General features: G+C 32.7%; 1 protein-coding gene across 4 annotated transcripts in view; it reads left to right on the top strand.

Moving 5' to 3' along the window:
- Window positions 1–11,702, top strand: part of LOC127718515 (E3 ubiquitin-protein ligase XIAP-like) — a 34,224-nt gene extending 22,522 nt beyond the window's left edge. For 2 of the 4 annotated variants that reach the window (XM_052224597.1, XM_052224599.1), the window contains 5 exons: window positions 7,420–8,594; window positions 8,890–9,083; window positions 9,386–9,545; window positions 10,822–10,977; window positions 11,348–11,702. In XM_052224597.1, coding sequence (XP_052080557.1) covers window positions 7,427–8,594; window positions 8,890–9,083; window positions 9,386–9,545; window positions 10,822–10,977; window positions 11,348–11,547 — 1,878 coding nt within the window. In that variant the 5' untranslated portion in view covers window positions 7,420–7,426 and the 3' untranslated portion in view covers window positions 11,548–11,702. Of the gene's footprint in view, window positions 1–5,544; window positions 5,723–7,419; window positions 8,595–8,889; window positions 9,084–9,385; window positions 9,634–10,821; window positions 10,978–11,347 lie in introns of those variants that run through there. The other 2 variants (XM_052224590.1, XR_007989883.1) reach the window with 2 other exon arrangements.
- The last annotated feature ends 14,475 nt before the right edge of the window (window positions 11,703–26,177 follow it).

Consider the following 26,177-nt stretch of genomic DNA (forward strand, 5'->3'; position numbering starts at 1 on the left):
TAAAGTTAAACATTGTCAGTGATTTAGTTGGCTGTTGTTACCTCTTTAAATAGATAGTTTTATAACTATTGTATGTAACCATGAAACCTATGTAGTTTTTATTTAGGAATTTATGAAAATCAAGTTTTGTTAAAAAAAACGCATGCAAAACAAAACGCACCTTAATAAGGTTTTATTACCATCAGTATAGGTGTGGTTTTCAGATAAAAAAAAAGGCTTTTTATTTAACAAGACTCAGACTTTAAAATTAGATAATTTAACAGTATGATCTTGATTAGATAAATCTGAGAATCATGTAAGGATGTAAAAATCTGTTTATATATATATATGTATATATATACAAGTCTTAATTGAAAACAACTCTATGATTGCGTTGGATAAAAACTGCAATTTTTATACGTGTGCATGTAAAACAAATTTCTTGGTAGAGGGGTCTAAATACAACACAAACAGCATTTTCCAAAAGACCAAAAAGTGAAAAAGTATATTTTAACAAAACGCATTTGACTAACAGGTCGAACAACTGATGTTCTTTCAGCCTGCTGACTGCCATTGGCGATTGCCAAATAAATTGATCACCAGATTTAAATAAAATGGATCTTGAATATTAATTTAATACCAAACAGAAAACAATAAGCTCGCGGAAAAGATGGTATACCGCAAAAATGAGGTGCAAAAATTTGTACACCATATCAGGATTTCGACAATTAATGTCTCTTCAGTGATGTTAGGGGATCGAAACGGTATTTGGAAGGCCATATTATTTACCTCAATTTTGGATAGACTCTTGAATTTTAAAGAGTCGAAATAGGATAAACGGGTCATATAAACCCGAAGGAAAATATAATACAAGCCCAAACGAAAAAAATATAAACAAGTCTTAATTGAAAACAACGTTCAACCTATGATTGCGTTGGATAAAAACCGCAATTTTTATACGTGTGCATGTAAAACAAATTTATTGGTAGAGGGGTTCAAATACAGCACAAACAACATTTTCCAGAAGACCAAAAAGTGAAAAAGTATATTTTAACAACACGCATTTGACTAACAGGTCGAACAACTGATGTTCTTAAAGCCTGTTGACTGCCATTGGTGATTGCCAAATAAATTGATCACATAATGTATATATATTATATATCTTTATTTTATTGTGGCTGTTGTCATATCAGTTAAAAATAAAGTTATTTTAACAATCAAAATTATAAAAAGTAGAGGTTATTTGGTCGAGTACTGTTCAGACCTTGGGTCGAGTATGGTTCAGACTGAAAAATTAGGTCCAGAGCTGGTCAAGTATTGGTCGAGTACAGGTCGATAACGGTTTCAGACTGGTCGAATAATAGTTCAGACTATTTTCAATAGCAAAGATAAAAGTCAAGTACAAATCAGTACAGTCGAGTATGGTTAAGACTGGGTCGAGTAATATTCTTGATGTAAAATTCAGACTGGTCGAGTAAAAATATGTACAGTCGAGTACAGACATAGGCCATTTCAGACGTTTACTGGTTTGTAATGCTGGTTGCCGTGTAAATAATTTCAAATTGGAATTTTAAACATGAAGCCTATCGGTCTTGTACCTTCATATTTGTACAGATTTTTATATTTCTATCGTTATAAAAAATGGGTTTCTAAAACACCACATAGTAAAGCAAATAGGACCTGCAATTGATTTTTTTGCAAGGAAATAATGTAATTTCTGAAGAAAAATGTAAACAAAATATTTTGAAAATCACGAAAATTGCGATTTCTATTATGTACGACTTGGTGTAATCACCGGTACCGGATCGGAACCGGCTTTATATCCGGTTTATGTTATAGCATATGTTTTTGAATTTATATATAGTAATAATCAGTAGTTCAGAAATATCTATACACACTTTTTTATCAACATTTATTCTGGACAAAACAAAGTATCTATCAATTTTTTATTACTTTATGAATCTATCAGGTTTACGAGGAAAATGTTTGAAAAGATGCAAAAAGGATAGTATGGCAATTCTTAGGCTATGAAATTGAGATGAATTTTATCAACCGTATTTCAGAAACATCAATATGTACTTTGTTTTATTCTTGCCAAAAACAAAGTATCGACAGAAATTTTCTTACATGACGAATCTTAAATAGCTATGAGAAACGAAAAGTATACACAAGACGCAATAAAGAATGGACTGTACATACTGTCTATTGGTTATTTGTGTCGTTGGTATTCGTGGTTGTTTGTTGTTGACATAGAACCATCATCTAAATTTGGTTATTTTATTAGGGAGCTACCATTTGACTAATAGTGGGGGAGGGGCTAGGATGAAAAATTGTGTCCTGCATTTTTATTTAGTTGTAATCTCGGTCCTGCCTTTTTATTTTTCACTTTATTCGGTCCTGCCTTTTTTTTATTAGTTTATCCTGACTTTTTAAACATAATTTGTCATCCTGCCTTTTTTTTACTCAAAACTTCTGTCCTGCCTTTTTTTCAAATTTCATCCTAGCCTCCCCTTCGTATGAAATGACTTTTCTTCTTCATATACACAATTAAAAGTCCTTTGTACTCTTATAAAATTTCTTTGTGGTCCTTTGTGCTACATTGTGCTCCTTTGTGCACAAAGGAGGTCCTTTGCGGTGTTTTTAGAGACCGTAAAAAATTACCTGACCTAACGTTATGCACCCCACGAAACTTGGAAATGTGTTTAGGGTCACCAAAATTGTTATTCAATATTTATTGACTTGGAAAGTATTTTCATTTTTTGACTGAGTTGTCTACTCCTTCGTAGTTTTCTGTGTTGTAAGTGCGATGAAACATCATAGCTTTACGTTTTGAAAGGGGTATGTGGGCAAAAAAAAAGATGTGAGACAAAAATATATATGCCCATTAAACTTTTAAAGCAACATACTGTTTTAAAGTCGATATAAAATTTATTTCCTACAGATTATCTCGAATCAAGTTTAGTTCTAGAGTGTTTATCTTATTTATTACTCTCTGTTTTAAAGAAAGAAAATAGCATTAAACAATTTTAAGTGAAGATAAAACATTGATTTGTCTTCACGTTCGTATATTTCCTATTCCACTATCATAGCAATAAGAATAATATCGACTGTGTATGCTACTAGGTACTTTATATATGAGAAACAGGCAATATATGCCCTCAATTTTAGAATTCATTCATACATTTTTTGTTTTATTCAAAATTATTAGTCAATATGTGTTCTATACAGTCCGCCTAAAGTTAAGCACCACCTATTTTTATTGCATCGAATTTTTTTTTCATTTTAAAAAAACAGTTATTCCTCGAAAAAGAGAAAAAACATTCAAGTAGCAATTTTGCTAACATATACCATAAACAAACCATGAACTTAAGTTTGGTCACTTATGCAGGTTCTATACATTTAAATTTTGTGTTCATAGAAATAGTGCAAATTACACTAATCAGAAACGGAATTTAAGTTTCACTGTGATTTTATTTTTTACAACAATTAATCAGCCAATATCATTAAAATTCTCTACAAATAATCTTTGGTATGTTTGGCAAATTTAATGTCAATATTTGAGTCAATAGGATGTGTAACCACCTCTCTTCCGGTACAGTTCCATAACACGGCGTCTCATACTCTGTACAAGCCTTCTGAACTTTAGTTGAGGAAATCTATCCCATTCATCAACAATTGCCATTCTTAAATCGCCAAGATTTCGCAAAGGTGGATCTGTGCGATTGAGATTTCTGCCAATGGCATCTCAGACAAGTTCGATAGGATTCATGTCTGGAGACACGGAAGGCCAAAAGATAGTGTCAATGGCTTCTTGCTCTTTGTACTCGGTTACAATCCTTGCCCTGTGTGGTCTAGCGTTGTCGTCCATGTACAAGGGTCTTGACGCAAGTGAGTAATTATCAAAATGAGGGACTACAATGTTTCTAAGCACCAAATCCCTGTATGTCTGTCCGTTCATGTTACCCTGCAGAATATGCATACCCAGCTTACAACGGTATGAGAAGCAACCCCATACTGTAACACCACCAGCACTAAATGCAGTCGTTGGGCAAATGTTTATATTCTACCGTCTAATGGTCGTAACAGAAACCGACTCCCATCTGACCAATAATTTTTTTGCCAGCTTCTCATGTTACAGCGTCGATGATCATTAGCCCATTGGAACCTGATTATACGGTGCCTGGCTGTTAGGGCAGGTCTCTTGACACACGGCGTGCTCTCTATGAAGTCGACGGACCAATGTTCGAACACTAAAACGACCACCTGGAGGCCAGTGGTGTCTTAAGCTGGGTTGGCTTTAGCACGACTAATAAGCAGTCTGTCATCACGACGGGTAGTTAAACGGGGTCTTCCGGACCTTGGTCTATCATTTAACAGTTCCTGTGTCAACATGACGTTGTAAAAGTCTGACAATGACGGTGTGATTAACATTGAAATGGTTACCTATTATAAGTTATATGGTTCGCTACTGACCCCGTACGGATCCATAGAGGGTTAGTAAAATCCATAGGGGGTGAGGCCGGAGGCCGAATCTCCTATGGATTTTATTCACCCTCTATGGTCCGTAGGGGGTCAGTAGTTAACCGTATAACGAATTTATCGCACGCGATAATTTTTCTGCAGCGTTTTGTAGAAAACTAAACAATGAAATACAAAAACATCAATAGATGACGTCACCATTAACAGTAGATGTGACGTCATGAACCCACTATGGAATTTACTAACCCCCTACGGATCCATAGGGGGTCACCACGTGACGGCGTTAAACCAATCACAACGTGATAATTTACCCGCGGTGCGATAAGCTCCTAGGGCACCTACCCGCATTTGACATGCCAAATGCTTGCCAACGTTCAACCACAGATAACCTACGCCTTGCCATATTACACAATGACTTGATGAAGGTCAAATTTCACCTGTACGCGGGACAATAGGAAGATGATTTAAAGGTATCGAAACAGTGTATTTGTAAAAGTGCAGATGACCTTTAATAAAAGGTTGCTTGGCAGGTTTATCGGAGTTCAATCTTTTTTCTTTTTGGTCGTAATGAATTTTCTTAGTGTATTTTAAAGGCAAGTCATAACACCAAACATAAATATTTTTTCACAATAGTTAAAAAAAATATTGCCAGTTTTATTTAGGTGGTGTTTAACTTTTGGCGGACTGTATATATGGATCACCAGTCCTTCACCTTTCATTTGATTCCATAATTACCTAAATATATTCTGCATAGTTTGATATTTACAACTAGTATGTGTTGGAACTATTTTGTTTTAAATATGTACTACGTACTACTTTCCAGTATGTTCTTTTTTGACCGGGCCCGATTTGGTGAAAAAAATTCCGCTCAAGCCGGTACTAGGGGCCGTCTTTAACTTGCAGTTTGTTTTTCTATTATATAGATCATAGACTTTTGCAATATGTATATAACATATATAATACGTAATAATAGTCAAGTCTTTAAGGATCTTTGAGCATAATATTGTCCATTCAATTTTTGTTAATAAAAAATAATTTTTAGTCTAATTTTTTTATCTTTAGTAGCTTGACTTCTCGACTGAATGGTAAGAAGGATAAAATTAATAATAAATAAGATAAGGATCGTCACATGAAATCGATACACCACGTAGCAGTAACACGTGTACAATTTAAAAATAAAGTGGGAAAATACCGAAAATTAATACACATATTGTGCAAAAACAACGTGACATTTAATCAACATATATGTTTTTGAAACTTTAAGGTAAGAAGCATACGTGTTCAGGAAGTGGTAGAATTTTCTAGTATTTTGTACGTTAAAGATCTTACATAAATGTCAGATATCAGTAATAAACAGTTAATAACTGCTTCAATAAAAACAAGTATTTTTTTTATTTTAACAATACTTTTTATGAAATTATTGTGGAAGACTATTTTAACTTTGAATTAAACAACCATATGGAATATTTTAATGGAATTCAGTTACTTAATGACAAAAAATTTAAGATATTGTGATCTGACTAAAGCCAATCAATGACGAGGTAACTGATTTGAGATGTGGATGGTTTACACTAGTTTACGTTAAATTAGCTTTCGTCCGCAACATCCACTTCAAAATTTTGATCAGTACATTCACACAATGAAAATTAAATGAAAGTACGATTATACAATATATGTTTATTATTGGAAAATCATGTAAAATTCATTTGCATGAGTTTAAAAACAAAGAGATTCTGTCTTGTAGCGAGTACTGACAAAATTATATGATTTCCGACAATGAACATAATATATTGTTTTTATCCTACATTTAACAAAGTCGCTATACCATGCATACGTTTAGTTTTTTTTATTCTCAACCATTGAAATTGACATGCATCTACGCGGACCGCAACGAGGACCTACATCGACGTTAACAGTAAATTGTAACCTTACCGTTGTCAGGTTGTCTCAACATAGACACGTGATAACAGGAGACTTAATTTGTACATGTTTATTTGCACAAATTGCAGAATAAAATAAACATAGGTGGAGAAACGGTATTTACTGCTTAATACCGATATAAACTGAGATAGATAACAAAACAGCAAGTGACACCACAACAATATTATGATAATTTACGTAGAATGCCTGTAGTTACCGAAAGCATGCTTAAAGTGCTTAACATTTGCCGATATGAAATCATGCAATCATGTAGACGTGTAAAATAGGCAGCTGTACTTCTCAACTTCATACATACTCTGTGTGCGGGATTTTCTCGCTGTGTTGAAGACCCATAGGTGGCTTCGGCTGTTTTCTGCTCTTTGGTCGGGTTGTTGTCTCTTTGACGCATTCCTCGTTTCTATTCTTAATTTTATGAACGGTAAAGGATTATATCCTTATAAGTCTAAATCAGTACGTGATTATGGTTAAGACAATTAAAACAGTTTCGTCGTCATATGAGAAACTGAGATTCCAGAACGGTCCACCAACTCGTGATGGCGTCCGTAAAATTTTTGAACAGATGACTTTTACCTCTTTGAACTCTTGGTTTAATAACTTACTTGTAATTAGCAACCCTCTATTAAGGAAATCATGATAGGGAATGCAAGTTTTGGATTTCGTCATCAAGTTTAAGATTTCAGATATATGTTTGTACGATTTCTATTGCAAGTTGGTGTACTGTTCATTTCTTCCTAAAACTATAAATGAATTTACTATTGAACGTCGATTTGTCTCATTTTGTATATGAAAACTGCATATTTCATAACATTTCACCAACAACAAAAGGAACTTTATTTTTCACAAAAATGGTCTGGGTCATCACTTAACATATTTTCTTATATATATGTAAAAAGAAAATGGTTTAATTTGTAAAAATTAGCACATAATAACACCGCATCTTCATAAGATTTCATGATTTTTTTGACGGATTATAAAGAATTATCACGTAAGCATCAGTCACAAATATTATGTCTATTTCAGTATTAAAATGGCTGTTCCTATTACTTGGGAGGATGTCTGTAAACAGAAGAAACTAATAATTGTGAAGCAGAAAGGATGTGGTGTGCGAACTAGAAATGAACTTTCCCTAAAACGGACGGACATACAGTTTATTTCTAAAACTGAAATCGAAAAAAGACAATCATCTCTTTCTCCTATCCTAATCATGTTGTTTATTTTATTTTTGCTTAAACTCATTACTAAATCTTTTAAAGCACGCACTAAAATGAAATTTAAAACCATAGAGAAAACCAGAAAAGAGTCACAGGGTAAACTCCATGTAAAATTAGGATGGATATTTGACAATATAATTAAACCGTGGCGCTATGTTCCTTGCAATGTATACCAAACTTATCCGTTTCTTCCAGAAGAAACTAGTTCATACTGTCAAAATGGTGGACAATTACAAGCATCCACAAATATGCAATTTGAAGGTGCACGATTTGCTACTTTTGCTACATTCCCACATATTCCTGGGATTTTCGCAACTAGATTGGCAGAGGCAGGTTTTTATTATACTGGAAGCGGTAACGAGGTAGTATGTTTTAGCTGCGGTGTTACGTACAGTTGTTGGAGACATCATGACTCAGCATTCGAAATTCACAAACGTATATCCCCAAACTGCCCTTTCATATCAGATGAAACAGTAAAACACAATGAAGGAAATCAGAATATTGGTGGAAGTGGGGATAATAAGATTAAAGAGGAGAAAAATTATCAAAATGCAAGTGCTGCAACAAGCTCCGGGAATACCTTCTCGCCGCACGATAAAACACAACGTAACAAAAACGATAAAGATTCTGTTTCCGGAACTTCTATAATTAGTAATCCTACAGAAAGCAGATCAAATGCAGAAACTGTCGCTACTCATGGAATTTTAACTAACAGTAATCAAAACTTGGTTTCAACTTCCAAAAGAGAACAAAAAGTTCAAAAATCAGATGCAACCTCCACCGGAAATAAATTGAAAGAATCAACTTCATTGCTTATGGAAGGAACACCATCTTCAGAACTATTAGAGATAGGAGTATGCTTTGATAAAGCAAAATATCCAAAATATGCTATTCGATCAAATAGGCTTGATTCATTTAATCATTGGCCGAGTTACCTCACACAAACTCCTGAAGAAATGGCCACAGCAGGTTTTTTTTTCACTGGTAGGAATATAATTATATTGGCTCATCATACTATAGAACCAAGCAAAGGATATTTTATGTATACTACTTGCACATCAATACAAAGTATTTCAGTGTAAATTAATGAGAAAGTATTCATCCATACAAAGTAATAAGCTTAAAATCATATGTTCTCAAAGGGTATAACCACATTAAATGTTCGATATACTTTATAATATGACAACTACTAGTACTAGACAAACTTATTTTATTACCTAATGCTCTACTTTTCCATTTGGTAAAAAAGATGCATGACTTCGTCAGATATCTATTTTAGGTATTGAGGATCACTGCCGGTGCTTTTTCTGTGGAGGAGGATTGAGAAACTGGGAACCAGAAGACCAGCCGTGGACAGAACATGCTCGCTGGTATCCGAAATGTGCTTTTGTAAGACAGATCAAAGGAGAGAAGTTTATAGACGATGTGCAATCTAATGGATATCAACCAATACTACAAGAATCAGGGGAATTGGTAAAAAAAAAGTATCCCATATATCTTTCATCATATTATTGTATCAGGATTTCTTTAAAACTTAGTGTTTGAAAGGATAAAATCAAATATAGGACATGTAGTTCTTCCAACCTGCAAACCGCCTCGGTTTTTTGGTTATAGCGCTTTGTAACGAAGCGAGGAATATTGAGGTTTTCCTATTTATTTCCTGCAAGTTATCAAATATTCTTTTGTTTCAGACAATTATAATAAAAAAATCACGGTCTCTCAGCAATCACATCATACAACATAAACAATCCAAATATTAACCTTTTATTTTTCAGAATTTATGCAGTAGGCGACCTGATTTAACATCGACTGGCAAGAACCAAGTTACAGATCATTTCAGTACTCATCCTGCTGTGTTGTCTGTTAAAGAGTTTGGATACAGCGAAAGTCTGATAAAGAAAGCTTTTGATTTACTTCAGACAGCAGGAACAAAAGGTTTTTTACACCACGTTTAAAAATACAATTGAAAATGAACTATCTGATTACAGATAAGCACAAACGAATGGATCTATTTTTTCTAACGGTCAAATAAAACGAATCTATCAAAATATTTAGGACCTGAACTAAATCCTAATATTGTGTTGACAAATAGAAAATAATTTAGTTCATGCATGATTTATAGAAGTTGTACAATGTAAAGTAAGAGCTATAAATATATATAGAAATTGTGGTATGATTGCAAATGAGACAACTCTCCACAAGGTACCATATTAAATGATACAGAAATTAACAACTATAGGTCACCGCACGACCTTCAACAATGAGCAAATCCCATACCGCATAGTCAACAATGAGTATAAATAAGTTTAACCTCTGACCACACATTTTAATATTGCAGATTAGTTTTTACTAAAATATGCTTCATGCCAAATCATTTTGATTGTTGTTCAAACTTGACAAAATGAAATTAAATCTCATTTGAAAAGTCTTTTTACGCATCTCAAAATAAATATAAATTGTTTACCTTCGGGATGAAAAAAAAATATCCAGCTTAGGGGTTGTTTTTTAAATTGAATGATCGCTCTCGTATTTCACCTTTGAATTTATATAATCAGGTAAATCTATTGTTTGTCAGTATTTTGAGTAGTTAGTCAACATAAAAAGGAAAGCCGTACGGCCAATATCCCCGATGTTTGTTTTAGTCACAGATCAAAATCTAAAAGTTTTTTAAATTTGTATATATTAAAGTGTCTTTATCATAATTATACTTACATTTTTCAACGATTTGACATATTACAATAAAATCAAAATATGATTCGGCGCCACCTGTTGCTTCTGAAGGCTTTTTGATACAAATAAACTCATGATAGATACACCATTGCAAATTTTCAATGCTTTTTTTTCAAATTTGCATCGAAGAATGTCATTCACTCAGACAAAATAAATGACAGCAGAAAAAACCCACAATGCCAATATTTTGTTGGTTTTAATTAAAAATGTCCTTTTTATAAATATTTTTAGATAAATGGTTAATTTGAAAATTTAACAAAATGTTTCGAATGGTGGTTTTTTAAGCTGTCTCAAGGCATATATGACTGAGCTATTTGTTTAAAAATAAGTTATGAGGTTGTTAGAACCTCAAAGTATACACATGGAGCTGTGAAAATGAGAATTTAAGTAATGATTGAAAAACATTTTGAAATTGGTCAAAGTGTGAGAAAAAAATTCAAGGGAAACGGTTTTACCTCTTTATTATATCCAATAATTACAGTTATCACTGGTACAACCTTATTTGAAGCAATATTAATGATGGAAGAAAATACAACCAGGCACGAGTCTAATAACACTCTAAAGATGGAACAAGCAGAACAATCAGACCTAAGTAGTAATGAGAAACCAGAAACCACAGTAGATCCAGAATTTGAATGTAAATACACATTTTCATGTATTAAGTATAAATAACTTTCTTCATTTGCAGTATATAAAAAGGAAAGACTTGTGATACCATGTTTCATGATATCTAATTTAGTTATAGTTATAGCTTTATCTTATATATACAATATGACATGATCTATAGCATTCCATCTGTTGTTATCAATACCAACCAAAGCTTATAGATGTATGATAAGCAAAATATAGTTTTTTTTACATTTGTACATGCTACTCTAAACACAGAACCAGCCACATGCTTCATGAATAAAATTATAAGGTTAGATATGGAGTTTACTAAGAAATTAGAGAGTCCAATTCAGTATTAAGCTTTGATTATTACAGCTACACTGTATTTTATTTTCCAGTATCAATCAGAAGTTTGGAGGAAGAAAATCAAAACCTGAAAGATCAACAGACTTGTAAAATATGCCTAGACGAACCAATTGCTATTGTTTTTCTTCCATGTGGACATATGGCGTCTTGCGCAAACTGCGCACCAGCTCTACGAAGATGTCCTATATGTCGGGTGTTTATTAAGGGAACTGTTAAAGCTATAATGTGTTGAGATATAAAGCAATAATTAACTAAAGGCATTTGATCTGTAATGAAACTGTCAACAACTTTAAAATTTGTGTCAAAAGTACTAGCTGTAGTTCAGAATCTTTTGTAGTAGTGCCATATTTCTTAAAATCCGACGCATCGTGAAGGGCGAGTGCCATGCACTCTGCTCGTTAAAGAACCATTTCAACAACCCTCTTAAGGGTAGTAAGAATGCCAGTTTCAAAGCAAACTATGTATTCCCATCCGATTGCAACATGCCATTGACTCTCTGTATCACTCCAAATTCCCACCCTTCGTCCCAGTCCTGTTTTTTGTTTTAAATAATTTGTTTTCCTCATGTATATGCATGACATAATCCCCATTTGACATTAAGCAAACATCAAGCAATCATCAGGTTCACTCAAGACCAAAAGTAAAGTAAGACAAAATATAAAAGAGCACACATGTTACAATCAAAATGAACTTTGCAGACCTGCAACTGTTCAAGGTCAGCTGATGTACAGTTACATCATTTAAAATCTGAAAAGGGTGAAAAAAAGAGCAATTAAGTGGTCCCGAAAATTGCAGATGTAGTAAAATTCTTGAACGATTCTATTAATTTCATTGAGCAGTAGGGTGACATCATCTGGGCATTCTTTACTAAAGCAACGTCAATTGTGATATCACTATGTCATAAACATTAAGCTGTTGACACATTTGACCTTTTAGTTAAATGACTATATTAATCATACGTTTTGAGTAAATATAAATGATCTGTGGATGATTTCGAGAGATTTCGTTTTAAATGTTCAGGTATGGGCCGTCTTCCCCAAAAATATTTATCTCACATAAACACTTTTGCATTAGACATCTTGTAGAAAACATATTTTATTGAAAACCATGGCTCGCATCTAGATATAAGTGACAAGTCCAAAAATGAGGCTATGCTGGCAATTTAGCCAGCGTCATATTGTTTTATCCAAAACTGAAAGTTTGAAGCCAAAACGCAAATGAACAAGATAAATTCAACTGTACAAAGACGGATGTTTGGCAGACAAGTTGTCTTGAAAATAACTCAAGAATATTGTTTTGATATATTGTTAATACCTTTTGATATTCGAAATCATGGGTCAAACTTTTGCCTTACTATACCTTCTCCTTTCCAAAATCATGCCCGGTACAAAAACAATAACTGCTTGGCGTATGCTAGACCACCAATCTTACAGGACAAATAAAACAAAAAGACAAAATATTTTGTGATCGGGTCCTGACTGAACTAGAATTAAAAAGAAAGGAACACAGCTTACTGCAGATAAAGGGGAATGAATTGGCGTTGGTAAAAATGCATAAATCCTTGTCATTATAACACAGTTCTAGTCCAATTTACCGCAATCTCTTGGACCCATAGTTATCATCACTTGTCTCATTTTACTCATGTTAAGAAAATTGATTAAAGTCTAGAGTCCTAGAGATTGCGGTTGATTGGTGTCGGACATGCATTTAAAAATACTTATGATATCTTATATGTCTTATATCCAAATTTTGCATTTCGGCTTCTTGTTTTAATATATGTGCGACGTAATTTTAAGTTAAGAAAGCTTGGAAATTTATAAAACGATAGCAAAAGGACCAAAAACATAAACGGTAATATAAATATTACTAACTTATTCCACAAATTACATGAAAAATACTATAATTCGATATACCAATTGATCTTTTAAACTTCCTTATTAGTTCTTTAGATCTTATAAGCGTACTATGCAATAAACAAATTCTACATTAGTTTTAACTTAAATATATAGGTTGTTCCTGGTCGTATTTTTATCATTACTTCAACATAATATATACATGTACTTCCCCTTTGACTTATCATGTCCTCGATATTTGACTTGCAATAAACATTTTAAAACATGCATAACAATATAAAATGCCTTAATTTGCATAAAATAAGGGTTATCACCTAAGGTTAGTAACAATTTGCAGACATAAAAATGAAGAATAAACGCATTGTTTGGACTCATACTTCATGCACATATTGATAATGCACATATTGACAGTGCTATGTGTTTATAAAGATGACAAAAGAGTAGCCATAAAAAATGTCTTCGTATATATGCAACTATTGACAAACATTCTAACCAAATGAACCGTGTATGTTCCTATATCTGACTATACCAAAAACACTAGAGGTAAAGCTATCAAGTTTATCAAATGGTACCCCGTCCCTGAATAAAGGAATGACAAAGTCTATTATTTGCTGAGGGAAACCTAAGAAATAATATGATCAAACACAAAACAAGTGGTGCATAATTGCTTTATCTATATTTAAGATTCTAAGAAAGCATTAATATATTCTGATAAGGTGCTTAGGAGATAAAACAATTGTTCATGATTTACTCAGGGAAACACCAAGTATAAATCGGATATAATATAGGAGGAACACAACTGGCTAAAATGAAGAAGATTATGAAAGAATCAATAGATTCTGTTAAAGGAGTAAGAAGGAGAAGCAGATACAAATGTGTACTTAAGTGAGCAGATACATGTATGATAAAGTCCATGTTATGCTAAAGTTAACCCCAGAAATCCTACGAATGAAAAATGAAATAAGAGGTTCAAAAGTACACCATGTTATTAAGATTTTGTGAAAGGTGAAAAAAATATTTGTCAAGCGGTTTTGCAGCAGTAGCGTATACAAATGTGGTAGAGGGACGCACGGATGGACGAATAAACTACTAGCTAGCAAATGTCGATCGGATATTGATAATGCATTGGTGGTGTAAGTCCAGTGGCAAATAATACGTGTATAGCAGGAGGACAACAATTTAAAAAAGATATATAACAATGCTTTATATATTATTCTGTCTTCTAGTTGACCAGTCTGCTCTTACTTTTAAAGGTTGCATTCTTAGAGGAGAAGCAGCAACTATCAAGTCTTTGATTTGAACCGACCGAGTATCGAATCCTCGACTTCAATCACTTGAAGCGAGCATGTTAGTACAAGACCATTGACTCATTCTGAGGCAGTTTGAACGAACACAACGCCCACTCCCTTCAACATATTGCCCGCTTCACAAAGTGGGGTATGATTTATATATGTTTCATTCCAGCTTACTATATATCAAAATGCCAAAACATATATGGCAATGCTGATTATATTAAATTTAGATAAGTAGTCAATTAAAATATAGAATGCTAATACTAACTGATCATCGTTACTTTTTTACTTAAACAATAAAAAAAAATGTTCAGAGTTATGATCTCTACTGAGATTAATTCAAATACAAATAATACAAATCATATTTTTAACTTGAACCTTATTATCCTAATTATTTTGCGTTTAGAAATGGTTTGTGAAATAAGTCTTGAAAAGAGTATATGTTGGTTGTTGATGATTGTTGTGGATTGTTGTTCAGTTCAATATTTTTGGAAATATCTGTTGTATTTTGTATGTTTTTTTTTCAAATATCAGTGCACTAAATCGTTCTAAAACGAAAATAAACAAAACTTGAACTCCCTTTATTCTTTCAACATTGTAACATGTGGAAATATGACAACGCTAATCTAATGCTCTGGATTTTTCGGGTGTCTTATAGTATTATTTTTATGTCCTAAATGCAGGGGAAACTTTATTTTACAATGAAAATGTAAAAGTTTCACCTATTAACTTTAAACAAAAAAAAAGTGTTGTATATCATCAAATCGTATATTGATATTAAGTTATCTATATGGTCACTAAATGTCCAATTGTGTTGAATTTACTGTTTCGAACGTGCATCCTAGTTAAAAGCTATCAAAAGTTATTGTCAAACGCTTATTGAAACCAAATAATAGGTGATTTATATTTTATTAGGGAAAAAAGAAATTCAATGCAAAAGTTAGTTAAGCTATTCACATGAAAAGTTTATAAATAAGTTTACGATTATTGGTTTAAATGTACTTCCTTCTTACATGTAATACATATGACCAAATGACACTTTTATTTTAGTATGGATCAATTATTTAATTACCGGTCATATGTAACACAATATATATTATATATTTCAAAAATTCTCAAGTGTGAGTTTTCATTTTCTATAGTCACTTCTGTGTTGTTCACTCTGTGGTGCTTGGTAAATTATTCCCAAACTGTTTTTTTTTTTTTTTTTTTTTTGCTTCATTTTCCCACAGCGAACCGTGGTAAGGGAGACATAGAAATACCGGGCGTCCGTCCGTCCATCCGTCCGGTCTTGTAAGCGCTCTCACGTGTACAATTCTTGCCAGAATGTCATGAAAGTTTTATCAAAAGTTTATATCCCCTTAGTTTATTTATTTTGTATTTACATTGTATCATAGATCAAATTTATTTGTTCAGTGTATGTTCACTGGTGTTAATATGTCTTTCGATTGAGTCAAGCCATTTCAATTAATATTTTATAGTGTGTCTTTCTATGTTGTGATGTTACACTATTGTTTCAGATAAGGGTGAATGTTTGGTACCATTAAAACGTTTAAACCCGCTGCAATTGTTTGCACCTGTCCTAAGTCTGGAATCTGATGTTCAGTCGTTTGTTGATGTGGTTCATAAGTGTTTTTTGTTTCTCGTTTTTTATATAGATTAGACCGTTGGTTTTCCCTTTTGAATGGTTTTACACTAGTAATTTTTTGGGGCCCTTTATAGCTTGCTGTTCGGTGTGAACCAAGGTTCCGTGTTGAAGACCGTACGTTGACCTATAATGGTTTACTTTATAAATTTTGACTTGGATGGAGAGTTGTCTCATTGGCACTCATACTACATCTTCCTATATCTATGTCTCGGGCAAATTACAAAAAATTAGTGCCAAGCAACTGTTTTCAAAGGAGTTATTTTTAAATGTTCGGTGATTATGTTGCACGCGTCATTCCCATCAAACTTGAAATAAAAGAGGGACGAAAGACACCAGAGGGACAGTCAAACTCATAGATCGAAAACAAACTGACAACGCCATGGCCAAAAATAAAAAGACAAACAGACAAATAATAGTACAGATGACACAACATAGAAAACCAAAGACTAAGCAAATAATGGATACAACAGAAAAAGATAAGTCTGCCTCATATCTTTACTTACATCTAGAAATTGGCAATTAGCGCTTGAGAACAAAACTTTACGACAACAAGATGTGTTAAGCTGCCCAATTGTGAACTTTCCATTTCTATGTCGCAACATTCCAGCAGCGCCTGCATATGGAGTATATATCTCACAGTTGATACGATAACCTAGGGATAGCGTTTCTTATCATTTTTTTCCTTGATAGAAGGTTGCTGCTCACAAAGAATCTATTAAACCAAGAGTTCCAAGTGGTGAAGTTGAAATCATCCCTTCGACAATTTTACGGACGACATCACGAATTGGTTTACCGTTAAGGAATATCTGTTTCACAGATGACGACGGATACATGTAGGTTCCAATCGTCGTAACCACCAGAATGGATTGTTAGCGCTCTCAATCCTACGTATCTTTTCTAAAAAAGTTTATCGGAAGATACCAAGACCTTGTTGATAAATATTCCGTATCAACTTCACAAATACTACATGATGGTCTTAAAGTATAGATTCTTAGTACTGACGTTGTTTATCATCTAAATTACGTGTTAACGTGTTCTTTGATTTGTCTTTGTAAATTATTAACCTTTACAGTTTAGTCCATTTTTGGTAATATCCTTTTGGCGTGGCTCGGAATTATTACGTCCCGCCATTGTGTTATTGTAATTTTTTTGTATTTCTGTCTATCATTTTTGATTATGTACTTTGTCTATATGCCATTTTGTTCTTCTTTGCTGACATATTGGTTTGTTTTAATATTGATTAAGATTATAACACAATGTTGACTGTTGTACCCCTATTTTTTACCTATTATGTCTGTTTGTTTTGTTCACACATCGATGTCAATATAATGGAATTTTATGCGACTGTCATACAAGTGAAAGGTTTAGCTAGCTATAAAATCAGGTTTAATCCACCATTTTCTACATAAGGAAATACCTGTACAAAGTCAGGAATATGACAATTGTTTTCCATTCGTTTGAAGTGTCTGAGCTTTTGATTTTTTGCCATTTGATAAGGGACTTTCGGTTTTGAATTTTCCTTGGAGTTTGGTATTTTTGTTATTTTACTTTTTAGATCTATTATGAAATTTATATGGTACGTTTATATACCCTCGACAAGTTCTGAAGTCAGCGCTGATTAATTCTTTTTACAGGAATTATGTCCCGTGAAAATGTATTTTCCACAGAAAATTACATTTTAAGCGCTGTCATTCAAGTGTACAATTCTTGTCAAATATTCATGAAATGTATATTAGATGTTTATATCAGCACTGTCTTGGACGAGTTCGACAAAAGTGCCGATCAACTATTTTTAAAAGAGTTAAGGAACGACCATTTAACTTCATGGGGTTGGGGGGTTGGGGTTATGGTTTTCTCATAAAAAAATATTCTGATCCCCAATTTGATGACAAAACATATTGTGGTCAAGCAGATGACAAAATAAAATATTCTGAATCCAGTTTTTCCCCATACCTTAGTGTTAAATTTAAAAAAAAAAAAAAATTTGATTGATAGCGTCGAAAAACTAAAAATATAAAAAAAAATGATTGATAGCGTCCAAAAACTAAAAAATAAAAAAAAAATTCTGACTCGGACAAAAAACCATGCCCCCCCCCTTTTAAGTAAAATGGTTTCTCCCTTATTCCCCTTGGATATATTAATCAACTAATCTGGTCACAGGATTCAAATTGTGTAAGCCAGACACTCGTTTTGTCTACAAAAGACTCAGCAGTGACGCCCCAATAAAAAAAAGGTAAAAAGGCCAAATAAAATACTAAGTTGAAGAGCAATTTATATAGAAAAAGGCACTCTCAAACATACATTTCTTGATTGTTATGAAATTGATATCAGAAGTTTATATCAGCAATGTTTGGGTTGAGTTCGAAAATCAGTACTATTCAATTATTTTCACAGGAGTTATGTCTCGTTGAAACGTTATTTATTAAGTTTTATGAACTTTATAATAAAGGCTAAGTTATATCAGCAAGAGTACAGATCAACTATTTTTAACATGAGTTATGCCTATTTGAAATAGATGTCAAATGGATAACATTGCAGTTAGCGACCTCAAACTTACATTCTAAGATATATATTAAAAGTTTAAAAGATAGCAAAAAAATAAATTATTACCTTTTGACAGATAAAATATGTGCAATGCGGGGAAAATTGGAACGCCGTACTTTTATTTTACATTATTTTGTTCATAATTTTCAGCCATTCTTTGACAAATTTTGTAATTACCCACGGTTATATCTTAACTTTCTAAGCAATGTCTTGAGACCAGTCTAATTTAAATCAGAAATTTCCTTTTTCTTAAGCTTGTTACATTTGTTTGTCGTTGGTGTATTATCTAAAAACATCCCATTAGGTTACATGTTAAGATGACCTTGTTTGTAGATTTTTAATTATGATACTCAGTTATTTTAAGTGAAACGATTGCTCTTTAATTACAAATTTTACTCACAAAGTTGATCATTAATATATATTGATTAAATGTTTTATTTCCTTACGATTTATAAAAAGAAATGAATTTTTACTGCTTTGAAATAGTTTAAAAATATGATTACAATAAATTGTACATAAATGATTTTAAACAAAATTAAATTATCTTAGAATTTCCATACTGCAAATGTATAATTGGAAATATTTTTTTCAATTTACCCGAATTTTTCTATATTCCATGGTAAATAAATAACCGAAACTTTTGAAGGTATGAAGAATCGATTGACTATACTGGAAGTTCTCTTTACCCCTTATTAGATTATTTCAGATCTAATTTGCTGCAACAAACGAATATAACGGCACAAAGTGAAAGATCTGAAAGCATCATCATAATATTAATCATATTACTAACTTTAAAATTAAAGGACCATATAGTTTATTAACACGTATTTAAAAACTCTAATATAACCCCCGTGACTTCGGACAATACATTTGACAGAAATTATTCCGGTGTATATAAACATTATAATTTAACAAAATGTATTTTTTCAGTCTATTTTGTGGTCAGAAAAGCATTTAATATACTTAAATTACATGGACAAAATTGACCTGTCAACTTTTTTCTTGAAGTATAAAATCTCAGTTCTTTTGAAAAAGCAGCTAGTGTATGGGGAGGGGCAACTGCCCCAAAAAAATATTCCTAAATTTTAAAACAAAGTTCTGCTATGTACAGCTATTTTCAACAACCCTGACCTTGAATTTTGACTCATTAATTTTAAACCCGATCAGTTCTTGATTTAACTAAAATCAATATATATGTTAATAATTTTCGTTTTAATTAAGCATAGAGAACTCGCGTTTTACAATGTAATCCCGAAAGCATAAGTTTTAGGATTCACCATCGAAGACAGACAAAGTGACGACTATACATGTATGATTCCGATATTTTTGTTTCGATGGGAATATAAGGAAGCTTGTTTAATGCATTACAAACGTAAAGCATAACAAAGGTTAATTTGTATTTAGGTGTTTTTTTACATTATCATTTTTACAATTATTTTCGCTTGGCTTTTTTTCTTTTTGTAGAATAATCAATTATGATAATCTAGTGGAAAATGAAAATCACCATTTAATTGCATTTATATTTTCCAGTTGAGTTTTGTACAAAATGGTCTACGGTCCACTTATTGATCTTGGGCCTGTTTATCGAAACTGTCCTAAGATCGGTCCTAAGAATTTCTTAGGACAGAAATTAGGATAAAGTTAGGACCGACTTACGACATATCTCAGCATGCACATCGAAGCTATCTTAGGATTATCTTAGCTAGGATGTCCTAACCGCTGTCCTAAGTATTGGCGTAAAAGAAAATAACAAATTAAAAATTAAAAAATTAAAATATTGTATCAAATTTAACCAATAATTATAATTAAAAAAAAGATAAATAATTAGAAAATAATTATTAGTTTTAAATTAAAGGTGATAAATACTTTTTATATTATAATTGTACATTTAAACTCATAAAACAAAACATAAGATAAAAAAATATAACTACGTTTTATATAAGAATTGGTACCATTAAAACTACACTCTCCTGGACGATGTGGACAAGCGTTACACTTTGCTTTTTGGTAAATTGTCAAATGTTGCAACAAATGGTGCTGAAAAGAGGGATAGGGATTTAATATACATAAAGGGAACTACCATTTTGATTTTTATTTAGGGGGGGGGGGGGGGGGGGGGGGACTAGGATGAAATTTGAAAAAAAGGTAGGACAGGAGTTTGGTGTAAAAAAAAAGGCAGGATGAGAAACTTTACAAAAAAAAAAAGAAGCAAGATCACAATTTACATGTATGTAAAAAAAAAGTCAGGATAAACTAATAAAAAAGGCAGGACCGAATAGAGTGAAAAATAAAAAGGAAAGACAGAGATTACAACAACAAAAAAAGCATCCTAGCCCCCTCCCCGTCATAAAAATCAAATAGTAGTTCCCTAAAGAGAATGCAACCAATGGAGGCCATATTTGTTTACAAAATAACCATCCTAAATATATCCTAAAGTTAGGACCATCCTAAGACCATCTTAAGACACCTAAATTGGTATCCTAAAGTTAGGACAATTCCTAGGATTTTCCTAAGTTACGACATGTTTGATAAACCTGATATGTCCTAAGTTGGTCTTAGGACACGTCCTAATCCTAAGACTGCTTCGATAAACAGGCCCCTGATATTGACAGTAATTGTTCTAAACTTAGACTGAATTACACCCTTAGTCATGATAAATTTAGTCAATACACGTATAAAGCGTGTATTTTAAGTCTGAAAATATATACAGAATAATTCTAGTCTGAAAATAGATATATGACAAAACAACACATGCATGAAAAAAATATATATTTCGTTCTCAATTTTTACTCTTTGACTTAAAAACAATGCGTGTTGATATGATCACGTTGTCTTTTATCATACATGTGATTCAAATAAATAATAATTGATATACACACTATTTATATCCATGTGCCGGGTTCACATCCTGATCAGTAATTTTCTCATGTCATATCTTTTTTATTATTCTTTATTTATTCTTAACATTTTTTTAGTATCTATTATTGATAACTGGGATGTTTTTTTGTTTGATTCATACACGTTTTAAGATTTGTGCAATTACGAGCTTGTCTTTGTATAAACAGCTGTTTAATAACAGATCTTAGACAAATGTTAACAATTTATCTTCACAGCTAAAAAAGGAAAATTTTAAATAGATCGTGGGATATGAAAAACAGATGATATACGCCAATGAGACAACAAACAAATACTACAATTTCAAATAATGGAAGAGTATTTCTTATAATAGAATAGACGGCTATTGCCATTGAACTCTGTATTAATAATTCTTATATGATAAGCATGATAAGCAGTCAACAATCGCGTGCCTCTTAAAATAAACATTAGATGTACATGAACGATGTACAAAAACAGGATATTTAATTTTAATTTCTAGTTCCTTCAACTTTACTTTTCCGCTGATAAAAGATTGATTAAAGATGAAAAAGTCTCAACAATGACCGAAGTTCAAGTCGCGACTTAACTTCACAAGATCTCACCTTTTTATAAATTATTGGGGTTCTTAATTTACATAGGAAATCAGACGAGTGATGAGTTATATTCAAATTTGTAACTATTAAACTTCAAATGAAGATTTTCGTGTTAATGATTTCTTTCAAATATATACTTCACTTTTATCCACACCATGTGTAACTCCTACTTAATCGATAGTTTGAAATAATCGCTGTTCCTCTTTTGTGCCTTAAGATTAATTTTCTTTCAACTTAAAACTAAAAACAAACGTGAAGAGTGTCCCTATCCTTTTGTATATTTTCCTTTGCCCAAAGTTGATATTTCGTACAAGTATCTCCGAATGATGGATTTTCTCCAATATGCACGTATTTGCAATGACAACTAAGATCAATAAACGTTTTGTTCTTGTTATTAATTTTAACAATAGGGGTACATAGTTAATATATAAATAATTGGAAAATACTTTTAATTAATAAATCTCAGACATAGTTATTCACCAGTAAGATTTAAGTAAAAAAGCGTATTTGTCACCAAACATCTTATTGTATGATAAAATTATGTATTCATGTTACTATGTGACCAAATCTATCAAATTGATTTCATGAAAGAGTATATCGCAGGGACAATGAATGTCTTCACTTACATTTAGAAGTCGACAAAGATCAACGGCTGAGTACTTAACTTTATGACAGGAGATGTGTTCAATTTTCCATGGTTAACTTTCTCTATTAACAAGGCTAAACACAAGTAACAACTTATTGCTTAAGGAATAACTGACGTGTTTCCAAGTTGATGCGAATTTCCGGAGTTTGTGTTTCCAGAACGTTTTTGGTAGAGTATTGCTCTTTGAAAAGAAGCTTCTGAACCGGGTCCATTACTGACAAGCCCTTTGTGTAATTCCACTCAGCGAAAACTGTTAGTTCTCCTCATTTTCAAACTGAAAACTTATGAAAAGTTGTTACATAGCAAGTTGTGAAATAAATCAGTATCAATGTGTGTGTATGTATATATTATCATGATTAAAACTAATATATATCCATGTTATCGTGGGATAATTGTCATCATTAATTTAATCTCATTAAATTATTTTCACACCTTGAACTGTTCACCTTTTATTGATCATGTACGTCAAATGATGCATGCATACCATCCTGTATCTAGTGCTTACTCCAATAAGCGTTAACCGACATCAAGTACTACATTGCACAGTGCTGATAATCCCATTAACTGTTTATATACGTTTTGATGAAGCATAAATGATGAATGGTTCTTAAATCATTTATAAAAATTGTAATACAAATTATTTAATGCACAAGTTGCCAAATTATACCGTCGTTTAACATCAAATAAAGGTAGGAATATTAGCAATGAATTTAAAAAATTTGACCGTGTTAGTCAAAACTATAACAAGAATATAGTATCGACTTATGTTGCCTCTACCATTGTCTATCAGTCAATACATATGACTTTCCTTTAAAAATCAACTAAAATACTCCTGCAACCCTCATTGCCGGACCCATTGTATATTACACGTCATGTTTTTTTTAAGATCAGACAATAGTGAAAGAATAATTCTTCATTAATATCATGTACACCAATAAGCAATTAAAATACCAAAATTTAAAATGTGAAGCCTCTTGTTTCCTCGGGTGAATCATATCTTTATAAATTGCATGCTGCATATGAACGGTTATTTAAATATTACGCAACAATCTTTGATGTATGGTCGGATGCATGTACTACTTTTTATAAGATAAACGTTCTCTTAATCAAACACTTGATACGTGCATTTGCATGTGTAGTGATAGGTTCATAACTCATTTCATCTCAAAAGAAGTACCGAAGAAAATCATTTGATAATATTAGGGTTAATACGTCGATTTACCTGCTATTAACGGTAAGACTATTGATTGCATGTTATTGTATTCTGTAATAGTTATACACCGAGGGATAGGTGTGTCTGGATAAGAAACCCCGTCGGCCGGAGGATTTGGTAGAAGAGACTAAAGATGAAGACAATATTATAACCCAAAGTACTTACCTGTATCAGTTTAAAGATAATCATAACTTTATTTTATATCTTTAATACGGTTTTATAGAACAAAAGCCCCTCCCCCTCTTTTGGGGAAAAAAAACCCATTCATATTCGGACATACTAAGGGATAAGTGTGTCTGTATTAGAAACCCGACTACCAGACACGCTCACCATACAAAGATACAGATTTAATATTTAGGAACTCCCTTTTTGGGGGCAATCAGGGGCTGATCCAGCCGGGGGTTCCCAACTCAAGAGAAAAAAGGGGGGGAGGGGTCCAACCATTCAAATTGCATTGATCTTTTAAATAAAAGTCGGGTCCAACCCGCGGAACCTCCACCCCCTGATCGGCCACTGGGTAACCGAGGGGGAGGGGGTCCGGGAGTTAGAATCCCCGTTTTTCAATGCTTTAGAATTTAGAATAGAGACATATGACTGGGATAAAAAAAAAACATACCTTCAAGCAAAGGAGTATTTAAAGGATAATTTTGTATTCAAAATAGATGCTTAATTTTTTTTTCGCTATTGGAATTTCCTAAAATGTGTTTTTTTAATATCTTGAAACAATTTGTAGTGAACACTATTAGTAATTTCTTATGCTCATGCTATTTAAAAAAATAATCAATTTCTATTGTTACGAATAACAATGGACTTTCTTTGCGGGATGTAGAAGCAGGGGTTTCTAGAAACCCCGCTCGTCACACCCTGTGGTCAAAATCCATTGTTATTCGTAACAATAGATCTATTCAATTTACACTTGTTTCAGAAATAGAAACTATGAAGTATAACAATAGAACTGGGGTGTAAGTAATAGTTATACACCGAGGGATAGGTGTGTCTGGATAAGAAACCCCGTCGGCCGGAGGCGTGAGGGGTTTCTTATCCAGACACGCCGTATCCCGAGGTGTATAACTAACTTACACCCCATTCTAAACCCTATATTTGTAAACATTGATTATTAAATGAAAAAAAAAAAATGAAAAAAAACAATAGCATATTTATTGATAATATCAAACCATGATTTTATAAGATTTTTTTTTTAATTACATGAAACCCCACTAGTAACCTTTCTTTGGTTATCTCCGTTCAAACTTTGACAAGTGAGTATATTTTACAAATGTCAAAGTTGTTTTACATATTCCCGTTAAATCCATGTGCTAATATGGATCAGCAGGTCAAGGTTGACTGTTTCGTGTATTCTTCTTACAAACAAAAAATACATCATGCTCCTTGTATTCAGTTGTCAATATGTACGGGTATACGACGGACGACATTTTGTGGCAAACGTTGGATTTGGTAGAAGAGACTTAAGATGAAGACAATATTATAACCCAAAGTACATACCTGTATCAGTTTAATAAAGGTAATCATAACTTTATTTTATATCTTTAATACGGTTTTATAGAACAAAAGCCCCTCCCCCCTCTTCTCGGGAAAAAAAACCCCATTCATATTCGGACATACTAAGGGATAAGTGTGTCTGCATTAGAAACCCGACTACCAGACACGCTCAACATACAAAGATACAGATTTAATATTTAGGAACTCCCTTTTTGGGGGCAATCAGGGGCTGATCCAGCCGGGGTTCCCAACTCAAGAGAAAAAAAAGGGGGGGGGTCCAACCATTCAAATTGCATTGATCTTTTAAATAAAAGTCGGGTCCAACCCGCGGAACATCCACCCCCTGATCGGCCACTGGGTAACCGAGATGGAGGGGGTCCGGGAGTTAGAATCCCCGTTTTTCAATGCTTTAGAATTTAGAATAGAGATATAAGACTGGGATAAAAAAAATATACCTTCAAGCAAAGGAGTATTTAAAGGATAATTTTGTATTCAAAATAGATGCTTAATTTTTTTTTCGCTATTGGAATTTCCTAAAATGTGTTTTTTTAATATCTTGAATAAATTTGTAGTAAACACTATTAGTAATTTCTTATGCTCATGCTATTTAAAAAAATAATCAATTTCTATTGTTACGACTAACAATGGACTTTCTTTGCGGGATGTAGAAGCAGGGGTTTCTAGAAACCCCGCTCG

The sequence above is a fragment of the Mytilus californianus genome, unplaced genomic scaffold (assembly GCF_021869535.1).
Source record: "Mytilus californianus isolate M0D057914Y unplaced genomic scaffold, xbMytCali1.0.p SCAF_1, whole genome shotgun sequence".
In the NCBI taxonomy this organism is placed as follows: Eukaryota; Metazoa; Mollusca; class Bivalvia; order Mytilida; family Mytilidae; genus Mytilus; species Mytilus californianus.